The sequence below is a fragment of the Canis lupus genome, chromosome 1 (assembly GCF_003254725.2).
Source record: "Canis lupus dingo isolate Sandy chromosome 1, ASM325472v2, whole genome shotgun sequence".
In the NCBI taxonomy this organism is placed as follows: domain Eukaryota; kingdom Metazoa; phylum Chordata; class Mammalia; order Carnivora; family Canidae; genus Canis; species Canis lupus.
The window spans coordinates 112,170,588-112,189,671 of record NC_064243.1 but is presented as its reverse complement, the minus strand read 5'-3'; the positions used below and the strand labels follow the sequence as shown (position 1 = coordinate 112,189,671).

Here is a 19,084-nt window from a genome sequence, read left to right as displayed (position 1 = left end):
TGCAAAGTCAAAGGCTCTAGACGATGAGGGTGAGTGTGGGGATATGGGGCTATATTAATGAGTGAGAGTCAGACCATCGAGGGCCCTCAGGAGACTTGGGAACTTTACCTTGGAGGGCACTGGGGAGCCATGGAAGGTTTAGAACTGATCCAACCATGGTTGTACTGTGGAGGGCTATTTCCGGAGCCTGAGACCAGAGGCAAGGAGACCAGGGAGGAAGGAGGCCATGGTGGGGACCTGGGTGGAAGCAGGGACTAGGGCTAGAGGCTGATGCAGGAAGGAACCCAGGCCCTGACCTCACGGAGCTCCAGGTCTAGACCCAGGACACAGGGACACGGGGCTGTGCTTGTCCCTCAGACTCATAGACTGAGGTTGTGAGTTGTTTTTTGCTCTGCCTCCAGCAGTTCTAACATTTGTTAGGGTAGTTGATACAAGTGAAATTCCACAGAAATGGGCACAGCAGGGATTTCTGTCCTTAGCCATAAAGAAAATGAAGCAGAAGGACACTTAACCATCTCCCCCTGCCACATGCCTACAGCCCCCGACATTGTTTTCAGAGCATTGTGTCACGTGACCCTGACTGCTGGCACTTGGGGAGGGATGGCACTGATGCAGGTGACCCGAGGCCTACCAGGGCAGCCCCAACAGGGGTACCTGCCACCATTTTCCAGATGAGGAAAAGTGACGGAGGAGTCCTGATTGAGATCGTCCTGCCAGGGAGGGTCAGGACCGGGCCTTGAATCAGGTCTCCCAATCTCCAGATCTGCCAGAAGCTACAGCCGTCAGAATTTCTTGAGCACCACCAATGCGTGCGTGTGGTACACAGCTCTGTAAGTGCCGCCTGAGCATTTACTCACCAAATCCTCACAACACTCCAGGAGGCCAGCGCCATTAGTATTTCAAGTGTTCAGAGGAGGAAACCACACCCCAAGAGGTTAAGTGACTTGCCCAAAGCCACCCACTTAGGAAGAGGGAGAGCCAGGATTTGAACCCAGGCTGTCTAGCTCCAGAGCCCAGGCTTTTAAGTACTCTCAACAATAATGGTAACGATAATAGTAACCAGTCTTTTATTAAGCATTTACCGTGTGCTCAGCCCCAGGTGTGGGGCCATCTCGTCGGATCCACCTGATGCTATGCAGTAGGGATTACCAGCCCGGTTTGGGGGGTGGGAGGGTGGGGACTGAGGTTCAGAGAAGGGAGGCTGCAGGCTGTCTAGTCGTCAGAACTTGTCCAGTGCCTGTCCTGGCGGTTCTGAGCAGCGCCTCCCTAACAACACCCATGCTGAGGTATCCAGGCTGCCCTCAGGTTCTCAGCCAGCAGGTCCTTTTGTTCTTGTCCCAGAGGCCTCTCCAAGCCCTTGGGAGGCAGGCACCTTGGGGCGTTCTCCGTCTTGAGGCCCAGATAGGGAAGACCATGCCCAGTGGCATAGTGAGGCCGTGGTCTGGTCCCTTTCTGACCGCTCATGCCAAGGCCTGACCCTCACTCAGGGCAGCAGGTGTGAGGGGGCGGCTTGGGACAGCTTGCCTGCTCCTGCCCCCCGCCAGGCATTTGCTTCCGCTGGGGGACGTGCCGGGGCAGGCGGCCGGCATTCTCCACATTCTGTGCATGGCCGGGCCAGCCAGCTGCCATTGCCACCTCCCTCTGACTCTTCCCGCCTGCTCCCCAGGAGAGGAAGCCGCCCCAGGGCCTGCAGCCCCAGCCCAGGAGGCCAGATGTCTCAGCCCCATTCCTGGCACAGCCTCCTTTCTAGCTCCCAGCTTCCGCCTGGCTTCCCCGTACTGACAGGCAGTGCCCCCCTCTCCTGGGCCTCTGCCTGCCTGCCTTTGAGCCACTGTGTGTCTATCTGTTGCTCCCTTGGGTCCCTACATCTGTCTGTCTAGGTCTCTATTTCTGGGTCTGTCTGAGTCTCTCTCTCTGGACTTCTGGCTCTCTCTCTGTCTGGCTCCCTATATCTTTCTTGGTTTGTTCCTCCCTAGACATCAGTCCTTGTCTAGGCTTTCATCCCACTTTTTTTCTGTTTTGGTCCCCTATCCTGGGATCCTGTGTCCCTGGGCCTCCCCTGGCCCTCCTCCCCCTCCTTCAACAGACTTGCTGTCCCTGTCCTAGCCCCTCACATCCACTCTCTGCACGTCCAGGTGCTCCATCCCTTTGAGTCAGTGGACAATTGCTAAGCACTAGGGTCCCTTACTCCCTTCTTGGGGAGTGTTGGGAGGTTGTACAGGCCTGAGAGTCCCTTCCTGTTCCTTGACAAATTAACTGCCCACCACTGTCCCTGAAACATGCTGAGAGGTGCCAGGAGCCATCTCCATCCAAGCACCTGTTCCCAAGTCAGGCAGGAAGGCGGGGGCTGCCTGGGCCAAGCTAGCAGATCCGGCTGTAGGGGAACAACAGGAAAGCAGCTCCCGTGCCCACCCACCTGCTAGGGGGCATGACCTGGATCACCCCTACCACCTCCTCAGTGCCTTGCAGGAGACACATTTAGTGCCAGCTCCATTTAACAGAATCCCACATGTAGTCTGCCCCAGTGAGTAAGACTTCAGAGACCAGGCTGTACCCACCAACTGTGCTTGGCCAGATGGGGAAAATAAGGCCCAAAGAGGGGCCTAGGTTCTCCGGACTCCCCAAATCCAGATTCTGCCCACCAGAATTTTCATTTTGTCTCCAACAGTGAGCCCCTTCTCTCCCACCAGAAGTCCCTAGTCATCTGTACCAAGCTCAGGCTGAGCAGCCCTGGGGGAAATGGGTGGGGAATGCAGACATGGATGCAGGCACCAGCGAGGATGAGCGGAAGGAGGTAGTCTGGGCAAGCCAGAGGGCAGAGACAACTCTGTGGCTCGGTGCAGGGTGATGAGGGAGGTACAGGTATGCCTCACAGTGGAAGTGACATTTGAGCTGAAGCGTGAGGAACGAGTTGATTTCAGGACAGTGAAAGAAAGGGGTGTTCCTGGCCGAGGTAGCAGTAGGATCAAAGGCCAGGAGGGGTGAAAGTGCATGACCTCTCTTGCTCGTTGAAGCTGGAGCTGACACTAGAGCCCAGGATTGGCAGAAGGGTGCCAAGGAGTCCAGGTCTCGCCAGGCCAGCTTGTATGCTGGTCGCTGAAGAGCCAAAAGTTTAGAGCAGGAGAGGGAATAGGTTAGGCTTGGGTGTCAGAGACCCCTGGAAACTGTCCTGGAGAGGAAGGAGGCCTCGGCTGGGAAGAAGAGGATGACTTGCCCAGGAGAGAAGAGAAGGGGCGTTTTTTGAGGTAGTCTTAGAGACTTCGTGGAAGAGACCCCAGCGCCGGGAGCTGCGAGGGGTCAGGCTGCCTCCTGGCGGCGGCGGGCGGCGGGCCGCAAGCGGCGGGGGGAACGGCGCGCGCATGCGCCGGGCGGGGTGGGGGGGGGCGGCCCGGAGCCCCCGGCGCCCGGGCATTAATGGCTCCATTAGTGGCCGGGAGGGAGGCGCATTAGCGGCGGCGACGGCGTCTGGCTCCCATTACCACCGGCGGCAGCGGCTGCACCGCAGGCGGCTGGACCCTAGCCCGCCGCGCCGCCTCCTCCGCCCGCACCCCGTCCCCTGTTCCCGCTCCCCACGGAGGCCTGGGCCAGGGAACCCCCCGTCTCCCTATTTCCGCAGAAAAGCTGATTGTGAGGCCAGGCAGACCTGGGTTCAAATCCCGAGCGTGCCACCTCCTGTCTTGCAAGGCCCTATCCCCCTCTGAACCTTTTTCTTGCGAAGCAGCCGGGGAAACAGGGTGCACCGGGGGCATTGCAGGTCCGGACCGACACCCTGAGAGGACCGCGCCCAGCCCCCGTCCGCACGGAGGGGCGCGGGTTCCCGCGCCCTAGGGGTAGGCCCGGAGCGGCGGGCCTCTGTCTTTCCCATTGGCCGCCTACGCGCCTGCCGACGCTGATTGGCCGAGAACACCTCCCCCCAACAAAGCTGCTGCGCCTTTAACCCTTAAGCGGCCGCGCCCTCGGGCTGGGTGGGGGGGCCCCCCCGCAGACAGCCCGGGTGCCAGCTGGCCCGTGCCCCGCCGCGGCCCGCGTGGGTGTCAGGCCGGCCGGGCGCCCGCCCGCCCTCCCAGCACAAAGCGGCTTTGTGGGGCCCGCCGGGGGCTGGCTGGGGGCCAGGCGGCGAGTGGAAAATCTCGTGAGCTCGGGGAGGGGAGGAGAACGCAGGGCGGCGCCCCCTCCTCCGCCCGGGTTGGGGCGCCTCCCTCAGTCCGCGCCGACCAGCCCTCTGAAATCCCGGTGCCTGTACAGTCCCCCACCCGCCGCCCCTTTCCACCCCCGAACCCACATGCCCCCCTCCGTCCTATCCCGTCCGTCTCCCAATCCCTGGGGACCCTCCCCCACACCTCGCCTGCCTCTTTCCCTCCTAGTCCCCCTGCCTACCCCAGCCCCACTCACACTGACTCACCCCGGCGCTATTTTTAGGCCCCCATCCTTCCCGAGCCGCACCAGCCCAATCCTGGGCTCGTTCCCCAGGCAACCCTGGCCGTCGCCGACGCCGCCCGGGGTGGGTGGGTGGGTGGGTGTGTATGTGGAGAGCGGGTGAGGGGAGCTGGGGACACCGGGGTGGTGAGCCGAGGCGGGGACCCAGGCCTGTAGAGCAGGGTGGGGAGCCGCGGGCCACAGGGGTGCGGTGCCTCATGGGCTCAATAAATGGGCCCGTGAGTTCAGAGTGTGTGTGCCTGTTCCTCAGTCTGTCAGCATCCCTGGCTGTACGCCCCAGGCCTCTGGACAGGCCTCAGCCTGTGCCACCCTGGGTGGCAGTTGGTGTCTCCGTCTGGGCTCCCTGTCCCCGGGCTGGGGGTGGGGTAGTGCTGCGGGGGCTGTTTGGCGCCAAACCTTTTGTGGAATTGGTGATGGGGTGGTGCAGAGGGTTGGGTTGCACCATAGTTATGCCGAGGACCTGCACTGAGTGAAGGATGGCGTTGCACCCTCTCTCAGATGAGGGGCTGGGGCCCTGGTTTGGGAAACCCCCTCAGCCTTTTCCAATTAGGGAGGCCCCAGTTAGGGTTGAGAATGGCTGGAGAGATGGAGCTGTCTGGGGTTAGGACCTGCTCCCTCTTCACTTCCAATCACCCCCACCCAGGGTTCCTCCACTCTGAACAATGGAAGCTAAGTATAGGGCTGGCCCAGTGCCCAGGGCAGGGGGGCCCTTCCCGCCCGGATTCCGGCCCCTCCCTGCCAGGCTGGGCCCCCACTTGGCTGTACCCTACCCTGTAAGGGGCCTCTTCCCATCCCTCCTATGTGGGCACTGTGTCTTCTACCAGATGTGCAACCCTCCCAGATGTGTGGGGCCCTCTTTTCCCTGCTGTGCCAGGCCTAGCTCTTTCTCTCACCCTGCAGAAGTAGGGGAGCTGGGGGCAATGTTTCTCTGAGCTCGGTCCTCGCCTGCACTGCAGTAGGGAAGGGGTTAACTTGCCAGTAGGTGACTCACCGGTGGGGAGAGGAGGGGGCAGCGGTGGGGAGATAGCGGGCCACATTGATTTCAGCCTTGATTTCTGCCTCACATTGCAGTCCCTGGGGCAGTGAGGTAATGGAGGGTCTGAGTCTGGGGCTGCGTAGGGAGGAGGGGGCAGTCACCTAATAGTCCCTCCAGTGGCCCCCTCCAGGCTCACAGCCAAGTGTCTGGTCCTGCAGTCTCTGGAGGTCAGAGGGCTATGGACCTTCCCTTCCCCTCTGGGCTCAGATTACCAGTTTTTGCCCCCTTTCCATGCCTTCAGCTCTGTCAGTGGATGGAATAGGCTGGGAATGGGATTTGTTTGTGCCTGTTGCTGACTCCACCTGTGTAGGAGCCCACTCTTTATCCATCTGAGCTTGTGCAACCTTTACCTGCCCAGGTGTGACCCCAGGGCCATGCCGCTACTGAATGTGACCCCAGGGCCCATCTCGGGTATCCCAGGCCTCTGCCTTTCTCCCTAATGGGCCCCAGACCTTTGCAAGTGTCTGTGTGTGTGCTCTCTGACCTTTCTGCAGTTCTCTGTATCATTGTTTGACCATAGTCCGGGACTTCTGGGAGTGTCTGCCTGGGTCCACCCCAAGGTTAAATTTTCAGTAGTGGAAAGAGCAGCTGAGTTGGAACACTGGGCTGTTAGGTTCTGGAGACATGATCTTGCACAATTTACTGCTTCTCTGAGCCTCATTTTCTCATCTGAACAATGGGTGTAATAAAGTATACCTCCCTAGTGGCTGTGAGGATTCAATGAGCAGTATAATACATACAAACTCTCAGCATGCCGCCCCCTCCCCCATGTTAGTTTCCTTTCTTTCTCCTGGGCCTTTTCTGGAAGGGGTTGCTCCTAGCCTAGAGTGGTAGACCCAGCCCACAATGGTGCTCTGTGCCCCCCCCACCCCCCTTACACTGTGAGGTAGAGGGTCCCAGGTGGCTGCTAAGTGTCAGGCGGGGTAGCTGAATGATGATGAATGGCCTTGGCACTCTGTATACCTGGGGGGCCAGGATACTGAAGTAGTGCTCACTGGGGTAAGTTTATATAGTGTGCCGGGGTCAGTATGACGGCATCTGTAAGAGTTTGCCTGTGTCCGAGATGAGAGGTGCCAGGAAGGCCACATGAGAGTGTGTGAAGATGGAAGATTGTGTGTGTGGCTGGGTGGGAGGGATGTGGGGGGTGTGTGTGTATGATGGATAAGCAGTGGTTGTGATGAGATGTGTGAGATAATGCTGCCTGTTTGATATGTTGTTTGTATGATGATTCATGTGGGCTGGCAATGAGAATATGCGTTGGTGAAGCATGTATGACAAGGCGTGTATGAAATGGGTGATGTGGAGGAAGGGTGAGAACGTGTGTATGATGATGGGTGGGGAGTGATGGACCAGGAGTGTGGGAGGTAGTACATACATGTGAGCAGGTGTTCAAGGTGTGTGACTTCGTGTTTGACTTGACCGTGGGGTGTGTATGAGATAATGGGTGTGGCAGGAAAAGTCTACGAGAGGGGTGTGTGTGTGTGTGTCTGTATGTATGTGGGGGGGGTCAGAGTCGGCTGGTGTGAGTTGGGGAGGGCTCAGGGTGGCTCGCGTAGCCCTAGCGCGCAATTCGTCTGCCCTGCGGAGCCGTGCGCGCCCAGGCGGGCGTGAGGGAGGCGGGCCAAGCCGCGCGGGAGCGTGTTCCTCGCGTGGACTGGACACACGTAGCACCACACACAACCCCGGGGCCTCCGCAGCGCGGTGCCGCGAACCGCCCCCCTGGCTCGCTGCCTTTACTGCAGTGCGCCCTCCCTGCCACCCTCCTCCCGCGGTCCCGCCCCGGGCCGGCTTGGGGCCAACCGGAGCCCGCCCCGCCCTTCCCGCATTTGCATATGACTGACGTTCCCCCGGGGCGGCCAATGGGGGCGGGCGCGGCGGGGCCTGACCCGCGCGCGGCGGCGGCAGCCAATGGGCTCACGCGCGGGGGGCCGGGCTTGCGCGGAAGGCCGCGGGGGAAGCGGGGAAGGGGCGGGGGGAGGTGCGGCGGGGGGAGGGGAGCGCGTAGTAGTGGCGGGGCGGGGAGGCGGCGGTGGCTCTGCGCGGGGCTCGCTCGGAGCGCACGGACGCACGCACGCTGGTCCGTCTGCCCGCCCGGAGCCGAAGGTCGACCCGGCGCTGAGCCGCGGGCCCGGAGCCCGGAAAGGCGGGGCGGCGGCACCGGCAGTCGGGGCGCGCGGGGCCAGAGCCGTTACCCGCCGGAGCTGCGAGGGAGGGAGGGAGCGAGCCAGCGAGAGGAGAAGGGAGGGGGCCGCCCCCGCGCACGCGCGCCGCGCCCCGCCCCGCCTGCCCCGCCCGCCGGGCACCGCGCGGGAGGAGGGAGAGGGAGGGGGCGGCGCCGATGGCCCCTGTGCCGCGCGCCCCGTGACGGCCCCCGCTCGCGCCGGGGGGCGGGGCGGGGCCGGCGCGCTCTGACCTCCCCCGCCCCCCGGGCGGCGGGAGGCAGGCGGCGCTGTGCGCAGGCGCGCCCGGCGGAGACCCCCGCGTGGGGCGGCCGGAGGGGGGCGGCGGGGGGGGGCATGCGGCGACGGCCTCCAGCTCCCCCGGGCCCGAGCGGCGACGGCCGAGGAGCCGGCGGCGGGCGGAGTGGCGGCGGCCGCTGAGGAGGCGAGAGCCCCGGCCGGGCCCCCCCGCGCCGGACCATGTACTCAGCCCACAGGCCCCTGGTGCCCGCGTCCGGCGGGGCCTCCCGTGGCCTCGGCATGTTCGGTCAGTAGCGCCTGGGCCCTGGGACTGCAGGGGTCAAGGTGTCGGGGTGCTGAGTGCGGCGTAATGGTGATAGGGGTATAGTACGAGAGTGATAGAGGCGGAGTACAGGGGTGACGGAAAGTTAGAGAGCTCGGCTGGGCCAAGCGGTTAGTGACGGCAGGTGGGAGTGTAGCGGAAGTGATGGGAATGAGGAGAGGGGCGTAGCTGGGGACAGCTGTGGTGTTTGGGTGATGGGGTGGCGTGGTCCGTTGTCATTCGAGGTGAGGGGTGCAGAGTAACTGGCTGGGGAGCGTGCATTAGAATAGGGGCAGCGTGAGACCTGCTGGCCTTAGGTGGAAGAGAGGGGGAAGGGATTGTGATCTAGTAGTGGGGCTAAGAACAGGGCTTGAGAAGTGAGTGAGGCTCTGCTTGCTTAGAACAGAGTGATGGGCTGGAGTGTTTGTGGTGTGCTTTGCAGAGACAGAGGGAGGGACCCAAGAACCTGGACGGTAGTGCACTGAGGAGGACTAGAGGAGGGGCAGGACCAAAGGACTCTTCACCCATTGTCTGCTGGTCCCCTTCTTCCCCACCCAGCAGATGAGGAGACCTGATGAGAAAGATCTTGGTGAAGAGAGGGACAGGTTCAGGTCCTTGGGGTTGGAGGGCTGAGTAGGCTTTTGTGGTCCCCAGTGCCCCCAGGGATCGGGGACAGGGTCCTCACAGGGTCTTGAGACCCCCCCCCCCTCCGGTGCTGGCTTCCTTCTCTCCCTTTGGTTGATTTGATGGCTACTTTTTCTTTTGTCAGCCCCTTGAAGACTCAGGTCTCGAGGCCAGTGTCACTTATAGAGCTCTCTTAGTCCAGGCTTTTGAAGGCATAGAGGGGTCACCCCAGGTCAGATTGATCTGGATCAGGGGGAGGCCTGGAATGATGGAGACCAAGGCTAGGGCGTTTCCCTTCTCTCTTCATCATCTTCCCTCGCAGGGGCCTCCTCTGCTGGTTCCACTTCCCCCAGGGAGCCAGCAGTGAGAGGGCAGCCCACTCCTAGCCTAAGCCTGCCCCGGGAGCCCCACCAGGGATGGGTCCCAGACCAGGGCTTAACCCTGCTACCACCCAGCTCCTGGGGCAGAAGGTTGGACCCCTGGGACTACCGCCCTGGGAGGGAAGTGCCTTCCTGTGCATGTGTTCAAGAAAACACCTGGCACTTTTGTATTCCTTGGGCGCAGACTTGTTACAGTTTTCTTGTCTGTCGTATTGTCTGTGCTTTTTCTTCCAAGGAGTTTACTGCACCCTCCTTTCTTTTTGGGCAAGGGGGCTGGATGCTGCACTCAGGTTAAGCTCAGGGTTGAGAGGGAAAGGGGCTGGGAGACCTCTTAATGGGCAGTAGATTCTCCTAGTGGGTGGGGGAGATGCTGGAGCCACCTGTGCCCAACCCAGGAAAGGCGGGTCTAGCTCCTTGGGGTTTGTGGTATGGCGAGGGAGGCAAGGAGAAAGACTTAAGGCCCCACCCCTTATGGGTAACAGAGAAGAGAGGGGCAAACCAAGCCATGGTCTCCTCAAGGGAGAGAAAGGGAGTGCAAGGCAAAGATGTAGGATCATGTGAGATAGCAACACGGGTGCTGGGAACGTGGCATGACTGGGGAGGGTTCCTAGCCCTGATGAGGTCTTGGGGCCCTGGGAGTATGAGATGGCAGTCGAACATGGCCTGGTTTGTGACAGGAGCCAGTCATTCCTCTGGCCTGGTCCCTGGTGGCAGGGCTGGTGGAGGTGGGGGAGGGAATGGGGCGTGAGGCCTATTTCCCTTCCCAGCTTCTGTTTTCTTTTTTATAAACCTCGAAATCTTTCAGGGAGGAGTTTTTCCTGAGTGATGTCGTGTGCATGAGCCTCTGAGGCTCTGGGATAGTGGAAGGGGATGTAAAAGAAGAGTAGAGCCACCTCATCCAGGGTGGAAAAGAGCTTGAGTTGGGGGTCAAGGGCAAGGTCTTCTGCACAGCTTAGCTGGCTTCTTCCCACAGTGTGGACGAATGTGGAACCTCGCTCTGTTGCTGTGTTCCCCTGGCACTCCTTAGTACCCTTTCTGGCCCCCAGCCAGCCCGACCCCTCTGTGCAGCCAAGTGAGGCCCAGCAACCTGCCAGCCACCCAGTGGCCTCCAACCAGAGCAAAGGTGAGGAGCGGGGGGCCACAGAAGGTGTGGGGATAGGGTCCAGATGGTCCAAGAGCCCTCTGACCTGCCTCTCTGCCCCCAGAACCTGCTGAGTCGGCAGCTGTTGCTCATGAGCAGCCCCCAGGTGGGACAGGGAATGCTGATCCTGGGCGGCCCCCTGGAGCCACATGCCCTGAGAGTCCAGGGCCTGGACCCCCCCACACTTTGGGGGTGGTGGAACCTGGAAAGGGTCCCCCTCCCGCCACTGAGGAGGATGCCCCTGGCCCTCCAGGAGAGCCCCGGCTGGACAGTGAGACAGAGAGTGACCACGATGATGCGTGAGTGCTACGAGGCTTGGGCCTGGGGGGTGGGGTGGCCCTAGATATGGCCCTCACTGTCCCTGCCACTCCTGCCACAGCTTCCTCTCCATCATGTCTCCTGAGATCCAGTTGCCCCTGCCACCCGGGAAACGCCGGACCCAGTCTCTCAGTGCCCTGCCAAAGGAACGAGACTCCTCTTCAGAGAAGGATGGACGCAGCCCCAACAAGGTGCCTCATCTCTACCTGTCCCTAGCTTGCTCTACGGCTGCCGGAGCCTGTCTCCTGGTTTTAACCATCCCACTTGGGCCTGTGTCTGCTGCAGCGGGAGAAGGACCATATCCGGCGGCCCATGAATGCCTTCATGATCTTCAGCAAGCGGCACCGAGCCCTGGTCCACCAGCGTCACCCCAACCAGGACAACCGGACCGTCAGCAAGATCCTGGGCGAGTGGTGGTACGCCCTGGGGCCCAAGGAAAAGCAGAAGTACCATGACCTGGCCTTCCAGGTAATGCCTCTTCCTCTTGGCTCTTCCCCAGCTTCCTCTGGTGGGACGAGGGAATGAAGGGTCCCTCCTCTCTCCCTGGCCAGGTGAAGGAGGCCCACTTTAAAGCTCACCCAGACTGGAAGTGGTGCAACAAGGACAGGAAGAAATCCAGCTCAGAGGCCAAGCCCACGAGCCTGGGGCTGGCAGGAGGGCACAAGGAGACTAGGGAGCGGAGCATGTCAGAGACGGGAACTGCCGCCGCCCCTGGAGGTTGGTCAGCGCCTCTGTTTTCTCTCCCTGCTGCACCAACCTCCCTGAGAAATGCCAGCTACCTCTCCCTCATTGCCTTCGCCCTCACCCCAGAAGCCTCTCTCTGTCCGATCATTTTATTTGGTGACCCTTACCCCTAAAGGAACTGGCCCTTGTCTCGTATGAAGGAGCCAGGGAGGCCCAGACAGACAAAGTTTCCAAGCAGTGATCTCATTATCGGTTGTCGTTTACTGAGCGTTTACTACATGCCAGGTAACAAAAGGAGTATAATCTCTACTTCTGGAAGCTGTAACCCGCTTTCCAGATAAGAAAACCGAGACTTACAGAGGCGGAATCACTTGTGGGAAGTTCTGGGAGACCAGTGAATGGTAGAGCCGGCGTGTAAACCCCAGCTTGGCTGGTTCCCAGAACCACAGTTGGAAGCCCCTCGTGGCTGCTGCTAGTGGCATAGTGTCTAGCGTGTGCAGTGCCGTCCTGAGGCACTTTTGGGGAGTGCTCCTATGGTGGGGCCTGCAACTCTGAGGGTGGGGTCACTTTCTCTCTGAGACGTGGGGATGGTTAGGTAGCTGGCCAGCACCCCACCCCCTGTCTTCAGCTTTTCGTACTCAAAGAAGGCCCGCCTCCCAGGGAGCAATTTGTTAGGAAATGCTGGGCTGGTGACTGGTATATTTTCTGCCAGGTGGCCTAGGGTTTTTAAACTTCTCTTGTCCAGTATTTAGAGCTGTTTGTGGATGTCTTGGCCAGTCTGGGTGCCGGCACAAGGTGTCTTGACGCTGTGACGCTTCTCTCCTACCGCTCTGCAGTGTCCTCGGAGCTCCTGTCTGTTGCAGCCCAGACACTCTTGAGTTCGGATACCAAGGCTCCGGGGAGTGGCTCCTGTGGGGCAGAGCGTCTGCATACAGTGGGCGGACCTGGCTCAGCCCGGCCTCGGGCCTTCTCCCACAGCGGGGTCCACAGCCTGGATGGTGGCGAAGTAGATAGCCAGGCACTACAGGAGCTGACTCAGGTCTGGGGGGTAGGGGACATGGGCAAGGAGGGCTGCCCTGAGGTGATGGCCCCCACTGAACTCTGGTACATGCCCTGCAGATGGTGTCTGGCCCTGCGTCCTATTCCGGTCCAAAGCCTTCCACCCAATATGGGGCTCCAGGCCCCTTCTCAGCCTCCGGTGAGGGAGGTGCCCTGGCGGCCAGTGGGCGACCCCCACTGCTGCCCACCCGGGCCTCCCGTTCCCAGCGTGCAGCCAGTGAGGACATGACCAGTGACGAGGAACGCATGGTCATCTGTGAGGAGGAGGGAGACGATGATGTCATTGGTAAGTTGCGAGGCCCAGAATCCTGCTCAGAGAGCAGTAGGCTAGGGTTTGGGGGGTGGGCAAAGATCTGATCTAGGCCTCAGGCTCTTCCTCTTTCTTCTCTTGCATGTCTGTTTATGATTGCAGGCATATTCAGTCCAGGCCAAACTGAGTAGACCCAGCCCTGCCCTTGGGAAGCTCCCGGCCAGGCAGGAAACCAGGAGGACAGGGGCATGGATGGCCAGGCCATCGGGCACAGTGTTAGGTGGTGTTATCTGCATGCTCTTAGGCCCCCCGTCGGGCAGGGGGGTAAATCCTAGACTGAGGAACAGTGTTCTTGGACGCCAGTTCCTTCTGGCTTAGCGGGGAGCTGAGGCCTGAGCCTGGGCTCCGTGCTGTTCCTCCTGGGCAGTCCGGCCCCTAGCCCTTTTGCCAATAATTTTCCGTCCCTCAGCTGACGACGGCTTTGGCACCACTGACATTGACCTCAAGTGCAAGGAGCGGGTGACTGACAGTGAGAGCGGAGACAGCTCTGGGGAGGACCCAGAGGGCAGCAAGGTGAGGGCTGGGGAATTGGTGCTCTCTGGTAACAGTCCGAGGCAGGGGAGATAACCTGCTCTTGGGTGCGTCACCACAGAGGGAGATTGAGGCCCAGAAAGGGCAAGCTACTCATCCCGTGGCAAAATGGTCACACCTTGGATGAATTGAGGCCTTCAGCTGGCCTCCCTCCTGGGCAGGACAGGGTTGGGCAAGTTGGGGGTATCCAGGCTCCCTGATGTGGTTGTGTCTCCTTCTTCCACCTAGGGCTTCGGCCGGAAGGTGTTCTCGCCTGTGATTCGTTCCTCCTTTACCCACTGCCGCCCACCGCTGGACCCTGAGCCCCCAGGGCCCCCGGACCCACCTCCAGCCTTTGGCAAAGGCTACGGGCCCACCCCGTCCTCTTCCTCCTCGTCCTCACCTGCCTCCTCCTCAGCCTCAGCAGCCACCTCCTTCCCATTGGGCTCAGGGACCTTCAAGGCCCAGGAGTCAGGCCAGGGCAGCACAGCAGGCCCACTACGGCCCCCACCCCCTGGGGCTGGGGGCCCAGTGACACCTTCCAAGGCCACCCGGTTCCTTCCAACGGATCCTGCGGCTTTCCGACGCAAGAGACCTGAAAGCGTGGGAAGCCTGGAGCCGCCAGGCCCCTCGGTCATTGCAGCCCCTCCTGGTGGGGGAGGAAGTGTCCTACAGACGCTGGTCCTGCCCTCAAACAAGGAGGACCGGGAAGGCAGCGGAAGCCGCATGCCCTCGGCCCCGGCTCCCTCACTGTCCTATGGGGCCCCAGCAGCCCCCCTGTCCCGCCCAGCTGCTACCATGGTCACCAACGTGGTACGGCCTGTCAGTAGCACTCCTGTGCCCATTGCCTCTAAGCCCTTCCCCACCTCTGGCCGGGCTGAGGCATCTCCAAATGACACAGCAGGTGCCAGGACTGAGCCGGTCGCAGGGTCCCGGGCTCCTGGGAGCTCCCCACTGGGTGTAAGCTTAGTATATTCGGACAAGAAGTCAGCAGCAGCCACCTCGCCAGCCCCGCATCTGGTGGCTGGGCCCCTACTGGGCACCGTGGGGAAGGCCCCTGCCACGGTCACCAACCTGCTGGTGGGCACGCCCGGTTATGGGGCCCCAGCACCCCCTGCTGTTCAGTTCATAGCCCAGGGGGCCCCTGGCAGTGGGGCCACTACAGGCTCAGGAGCAGGTGCAGGGAGTGGCCCCAATGGGCCTGTGCCCCTGGGCATCCTGCAGCCAGGTGCCTTGGGCAAAGCTGGGGGAATCACCCAGGTGCAGTACATCCTGCCCACGCTGCCCCAGCAGCTTCAGGTGGCACCCGCCCCGGCACCAGCCCCTGGGACCAAGACAGCAGCTCCCGGCGGCCCCGCACCCACCACCAGCATCCGGTTCACTCTCCCACCGGGCACCTCCACCAATGGCAAAGTTCTGGCGGCCACCGCACCCACTCCTGGCATCCCCATCCTGCAGTCTGTACCCTCCGCTCCGCCCCCAAAAGGTGAGGCCTGGGCTGAGCCGTGAAGGAGAGGGGCCCCAGAGCCCCTGTGGCTCCCTCCTAATTTCTCCTCTCCTCTTGCAGCCCAGTCCGTTTCTCCTGTGCAGGCCCCGCCCCCGGGTGGCTCAGCCCAGCTGCTACCCGGGAAGGTGCTGGTGCCCCTGGCAGCCCCTAGCATGTCAGTGCGGGGTGGAGGGGCTGGCCAGCCGCTGCCCCTGGTGAGCCCACCTTTTTCAGTACCTGTGCAGAATGGTGCCCAGCCACCCAGCAAGGTAAAGGCATCTGGGCTCCACCTGTTCCTTGTCTGTTCTCTCCTGGGTATTGGTTTCTGTGCCATGGTTTCTGTGTCTGCCTTTTTTTTTTTTTTTTTTTTTTTTGGTCTCGTGCTTTTTTTCAGTTCTGTCTGTCTCTCTGGAATCCTGTTTGTGGGATCGTGTCTTTCTGCTTGCTTCAACGTCTGTGTGCATCTCGGTTCTGTGCTAAGTGCCTGCGACTTGTTCCTTTGTTTTTCACACGCCTTGCTTTTTTGTCTTTGTCCCTTTCTGTCTCAATTCCAAATTTTGTGTTCCCTGTCTTTGCTAAGACCCACCTTCCTTGGTCCTCCCTCGCCCCATTCTGAGTCCCCAGCTCACCCCAGCCTGTGGGTGCCCTTGCCCACAGATCATCCAGCTGACTCCGGTGCCTGTGAGCACACCCAGCGGCCTGGTGCCGCCCCTCAGCCCAGCCACACTCTCTGGACCCACCTCGCAGCCTCAGAAGGTCCTGCTGCCCTCTTCCACCAGGTAATGGCAGCTGAACGTCACCTGGAGGCCAGCCCAGAGAAGGGCTTGGCGGGGCGGTGGGGGGGCCGCAGCTCACCTCATTCCTCCCCCTTCCTCTCCCTGCGGCAGAATCACCTACGTGCAGTCGGCGGGTGGGCACGCGTTGCCCCTGGGCACCAGCCCTACGTCCAGCCAGGCTGGAACAGTCACCTCGTATGGGCCCACGAGCTCGGTAGCCCTAGGCTTCACCTCGCTGGGGCCCAGCGGACCTGCCTTTGTGCAGCCCCTGCTTTCAGGTGAGGGGCAGCCTGGCAGGCAGAGCTGGGGACCCAGGGTGGTGCTGAGGTGGCCCAGGCCCTTAACTGGGGCCCCTGCCTCTCTTTCTCTGTCTCTGTCCCTGCAGGCCAAGCCCCGCTGCTGGCTCCTGGCCAGGTGGGCGTGTCGCCCGTGCCCAGCCCCCAGCTGCCGCCCACCTGCACAGCCCCCGGAGGTCCCGTCATCACAGCGTTTTACCCTGGCAGCCCTGCACCCACCTCCTCAGCACCCCTGGCCCAGCCATCCCAGGCTCCCCCGGGCCTGGTCTACACTGTGGCCACTAGCACCACCCCACCTGCTGCCAACATCCTGCCCAAGGGCCCACCGGCCCCTGCCACTGCCACCCCGGCCCCTACCAGCCCTTTCCCTAATGCCACAGGTGGGTGTTGGGCCAACCCAGGGTGGGGTGAGTTGGGGGACCCAGGAGATGGGCTCCAGACAGGCCTGGCTCAGCAAATGCTCTTCTCCCCACCAGCAGGCTCCATGACCTACAGCTTAGTGGCCCCCAAGGCCCAGCGGCCCACCCCTAAGGCCCCCCAGAAAGTGAAGGCAGCCATCGCCAGCATTCCCGTGGGTTCCTTTGAGGCAGGTGCCCCTGGGCGGTCAGGCCCTGCAGCCCGGCAGCCCTTGGAGCCTGGCCCAGCCCGTGAGCCCCCTACCCCTGAGTCTGAGCTTGAGGGGCAACCTGCAACACCAGCCCCTCCACCGCCCCCAGAGACCTGGGCTCCCACAGCCCGGAGTAGCCCCCCACCGCCCCTGCCTGCTGAGGAGCGGACTAGCAGCAAGGGCCCTGAGACCATGGTGAGTGCACAGTGGGCCTGGAGGCTCTGTCTTAGTCCACTGCCTGCTTTTCTGTTCCATCCCTCTTTCCTGCATGCTTGTCTGATCTGTGTCCTTGTTGGTGGGGCAGGGGGCTTCTGTCTCTTTTGCTTGTTTGTGTGACTGGGTCTTCTCCAAGGCTCTATATCTGGGGCAGTCAGCATCCATCTATTTGTCGTTCTGGGTTCGGCCCCGGTGAGTCTGAACCCAGTGTTCTCTGTCTCCCTGCCATCCCTACCCCAGGCCAGCAAATTCCCCGGCTCATCTTCAGACTGGCGAGTCCCTGGGCTGGGTCTGGAGAGCCGTGGGGAGCCTCCCACCCCTCCCAGCCCAGCACCAGCTCCGGCCCCAGCCCCTGGCGGTGGCGGCAGCAGCAGTAGCGAGGGCAGCAGTGGGAGGGCAGCCGGGGACACCCCCGAGCGCAAGGAGGCCGCTGGTACCGGCAAGAAGGTGAAGGTGCGGCCCCCGCCCCTGAAGAAGACCTTTGACTCTGTGGACAAGTGAGCATGGGCTGGGGTCCGTGGCAGTGTGTGCGGGGCTGGCAGGAGAGGGGGTAGCTGCAGCCTAGGACAGGAGAGGTGACCCTGCCGGCTCTCCAGCAGGGTCCTGTCGGAGGTGGACTTCGAGGAGCGCTTTGCTGAGCTGCCTGAGTTCCGGCCTGAGGAGGTGCTGCCTTCGCCAACCCTGCAGTCTCTGGCCACCTCGCCCCGGGCCATCCTGGGCTCCTACCGCAAGAAGAGGAAGAACTCCACTGGTAGGCGAGGTGGGGGCTCCCGGGGTAGGTACAGGACAGACTGGGGCTGCCTCCGCTGAGCCTGCTTTTGTTGGACCAGACCTGGACTCAGCCCCTGAGGACCCCACCTCGCCCAAGCGCAAGATGAGGAGACGCTCCAGTTGCAGCTCCGAGCCCAACACCCCTAAGAGTGCCAAGTGTGAGGGGGACATCTTCACCTTTGACCGTACAGGTACTGACCCCGAGGCAGGCAGAGCTATAGGAGACCCAGGGCCTGCAAGAAAGGTGGGGTCTTGGGAATGGGGTTACAGATGAGAAGTGAGACAGGTGTCGCTGAGCAGAAGGATGGCAGGTCAAGAATGGGAGGGTGGGTTCTGGAGCCTGACAGGGTCCAGAGGCGGGTGCCCCCTCTGAACTCTGCTGTGGAATAGAACTCGGTGAGGGCTGCTGGGTGGACACATCAGATGGGGGTCAGGGGCGGAGGGAAGGCTGCTGCGGTCCCCTCGACCCTGCTCCTTTCACCACTCCCAGGTACGGAAGCCGAGGATGTGCTTGGGGAGCTGGAATATGAGAAGGTGCCATACTCTTCACTGCGGCGCACCCTGGACCAGCGCCGGGCCCTGGTCATGCAGCTCTTCCAGGACCATGGCTTCTTCCCATCAGGTGAGTCTAGCTTAGCGCTGTGGGGGACACTTGGAAGAGGACCTGCCTGCTCCTCTCACCCTGGCCTTCCCCCACCACCACTGTCCTTCTGTCCCCAGCCCAGGCCACGGCAGCCTTCCAGGCCCGCTACGCAGACATCTTCCCCTCAAAGGTCTGCCTGCAGTTGAAGATCCGGGAGGTGCGCCAGAAGATCATGCAGGCCGCCACGCCCACGGAGCAGCCCCCTGGAGCTGACGCCCCCCTCCCCGGACCGCCCCCTGCTGGCACTGCTGCTGCCCCTGTCCCCACTCCCAGCCCTGCTGGGGGCCCCGACCCCACCTCACCTGGCTCGGACTCTGGCACAGCTCCGGCTGCCCCGCCACTGCCTCCACCTCCAGAACCGGGTCCCGGACAGCCTGGCTGGGAGGGCCCCCCCCAGCCATCCCCCCCACCCCCCGGCCCCTCCACAGCTGCCACAGGCAGGTGAGGGGTCCGAGAAGATCCCGGGACCTACAGTACCCCCCTCAGGACATGGACAGTATGTAGGTGGCAGGAATGGGGGGGCAGGATGGTTACCTCCTCCCCAATAAAGCCATTTCGTCCTTTCTAATGTGGGGCGGAATGAGGTCTGCTCCTCTGGTCTATCCCCTCCCCCCACAGCTTTCTCCCTGTGATGGGGGGCAGCTGAGGGGAAGCAGGGGCACAGTCTGCCTCCACCGAGCCCCTGTATATAACCTGGAGTGTGTTACCTTCAGACCTTTTCACTTGTACTTTATGCAAAATGGCTCATGTGAGGGCTACAAGCTGGAGGGTAGTGTGGGCCTTGGGCCACAGGGAGGTGCCTGTGGAGTAGGGGGAGTTCATGCACCCCTTTTTTCCCCAGAGGGGCTGGACTCAGGTTAGTTTGGGGTGGGGGCTCCTGCACTTTGCCACAGGCATGGGGAGGGTTCTCTCCCCACCCCCTCTGCCCTCCCAACTTGGGTTGTACTTTCTAAGAAGGTGATTCCCCCTACCCTTGTCCCCGTCCCCAGAACAAAACATGTTGATCATGTGCAATATTTCTTACTGTGCCGAGAAGCCGAAATGACCGAAATTAAAGCTGTTTAACACA

General features: G+C 61.8%; 1 protein-coding gene across 8 annotated transcripts in view; it reads left to right on the top strand.

Moving 5' to 3' along the window:
* CIC (capicua transcriptional repressor) overlaps positions 1–19,084 on the top strand; it is a 26,565-nt gene extending 7,481 nt beyond the window's left edge. For 3 of the 8 annotated variants that reach the window (XM_025424797.3, XM_049094570.1, XM_049094564.1), the window contains 19 exons: positions 10,172–10,321; positions 10,404–10,638; positions 10,719–10,848; positions 10,943–11,125; positions 11,209–11,374; positions 12,178–12,380; positions 12,461–12,686; positions 13,120–13,223; positions 13,470–14,706; positions 14,788–14,975; positions 15,364–15,485; positions 15,594–15,760; positions 15,868–16,158; positions 16,255–16,580; positions 16,842–17,098; positions 17,198–17,352; positions 17,432–17,563; positions 17,863–17,994; positions 18,093–19,084. In XM_025424797.3, the coding sequence (XP_025280582.3) occupies positions 10,172–10,321; positions 10,404–10,638; positions 10,719–10,848; positions 10,943–11,125; positions 11,209–11,374; positions 12,178–12,380; positions 12,461–12,686; positions 13,120–13,223; positions 13,470–14,706; positions 14,788–14,975; positions 15,364–15,485; positions 15,594–15,760; positions 15,868–16,158; positions 16,255–16,580; positions 16,842–17,098; positions 17,198–17,352; positions 17,432–17,563; positions 17,863–17,994; positions 18,093–18,460 (4,772 nt within the window). In that variant the 3' untranslated portion in view covers positions 18,461–19,084. Of the gene's footprint in view, positions 1–8,018; positions 8,180–10,171; positions 10,322–10,403; positions 10,639–10,718; positions 10,849–10,942; positions 11,126–11,208; positions 11,375–12,177; positions 12,381–12,460; positions 12,687–13,119; positions 13,224–13,469; positions 14,707–14,787; positions 14,976–15,363; positions 15,486–15,593; positions 15,761–15,867; positions 16,159–16,254; positions 16,581–16,841; positions 17,099–17,197; positions 17,353–17,431; positions 17,564–17,862; positions 17,995–18,092 lie in introns of those variants that run through there. The other 5 variants (XM_035712566.2, XM_025424804.3, XM_049094567.1 and 2 more) reach the window with 5 other exon arrangements.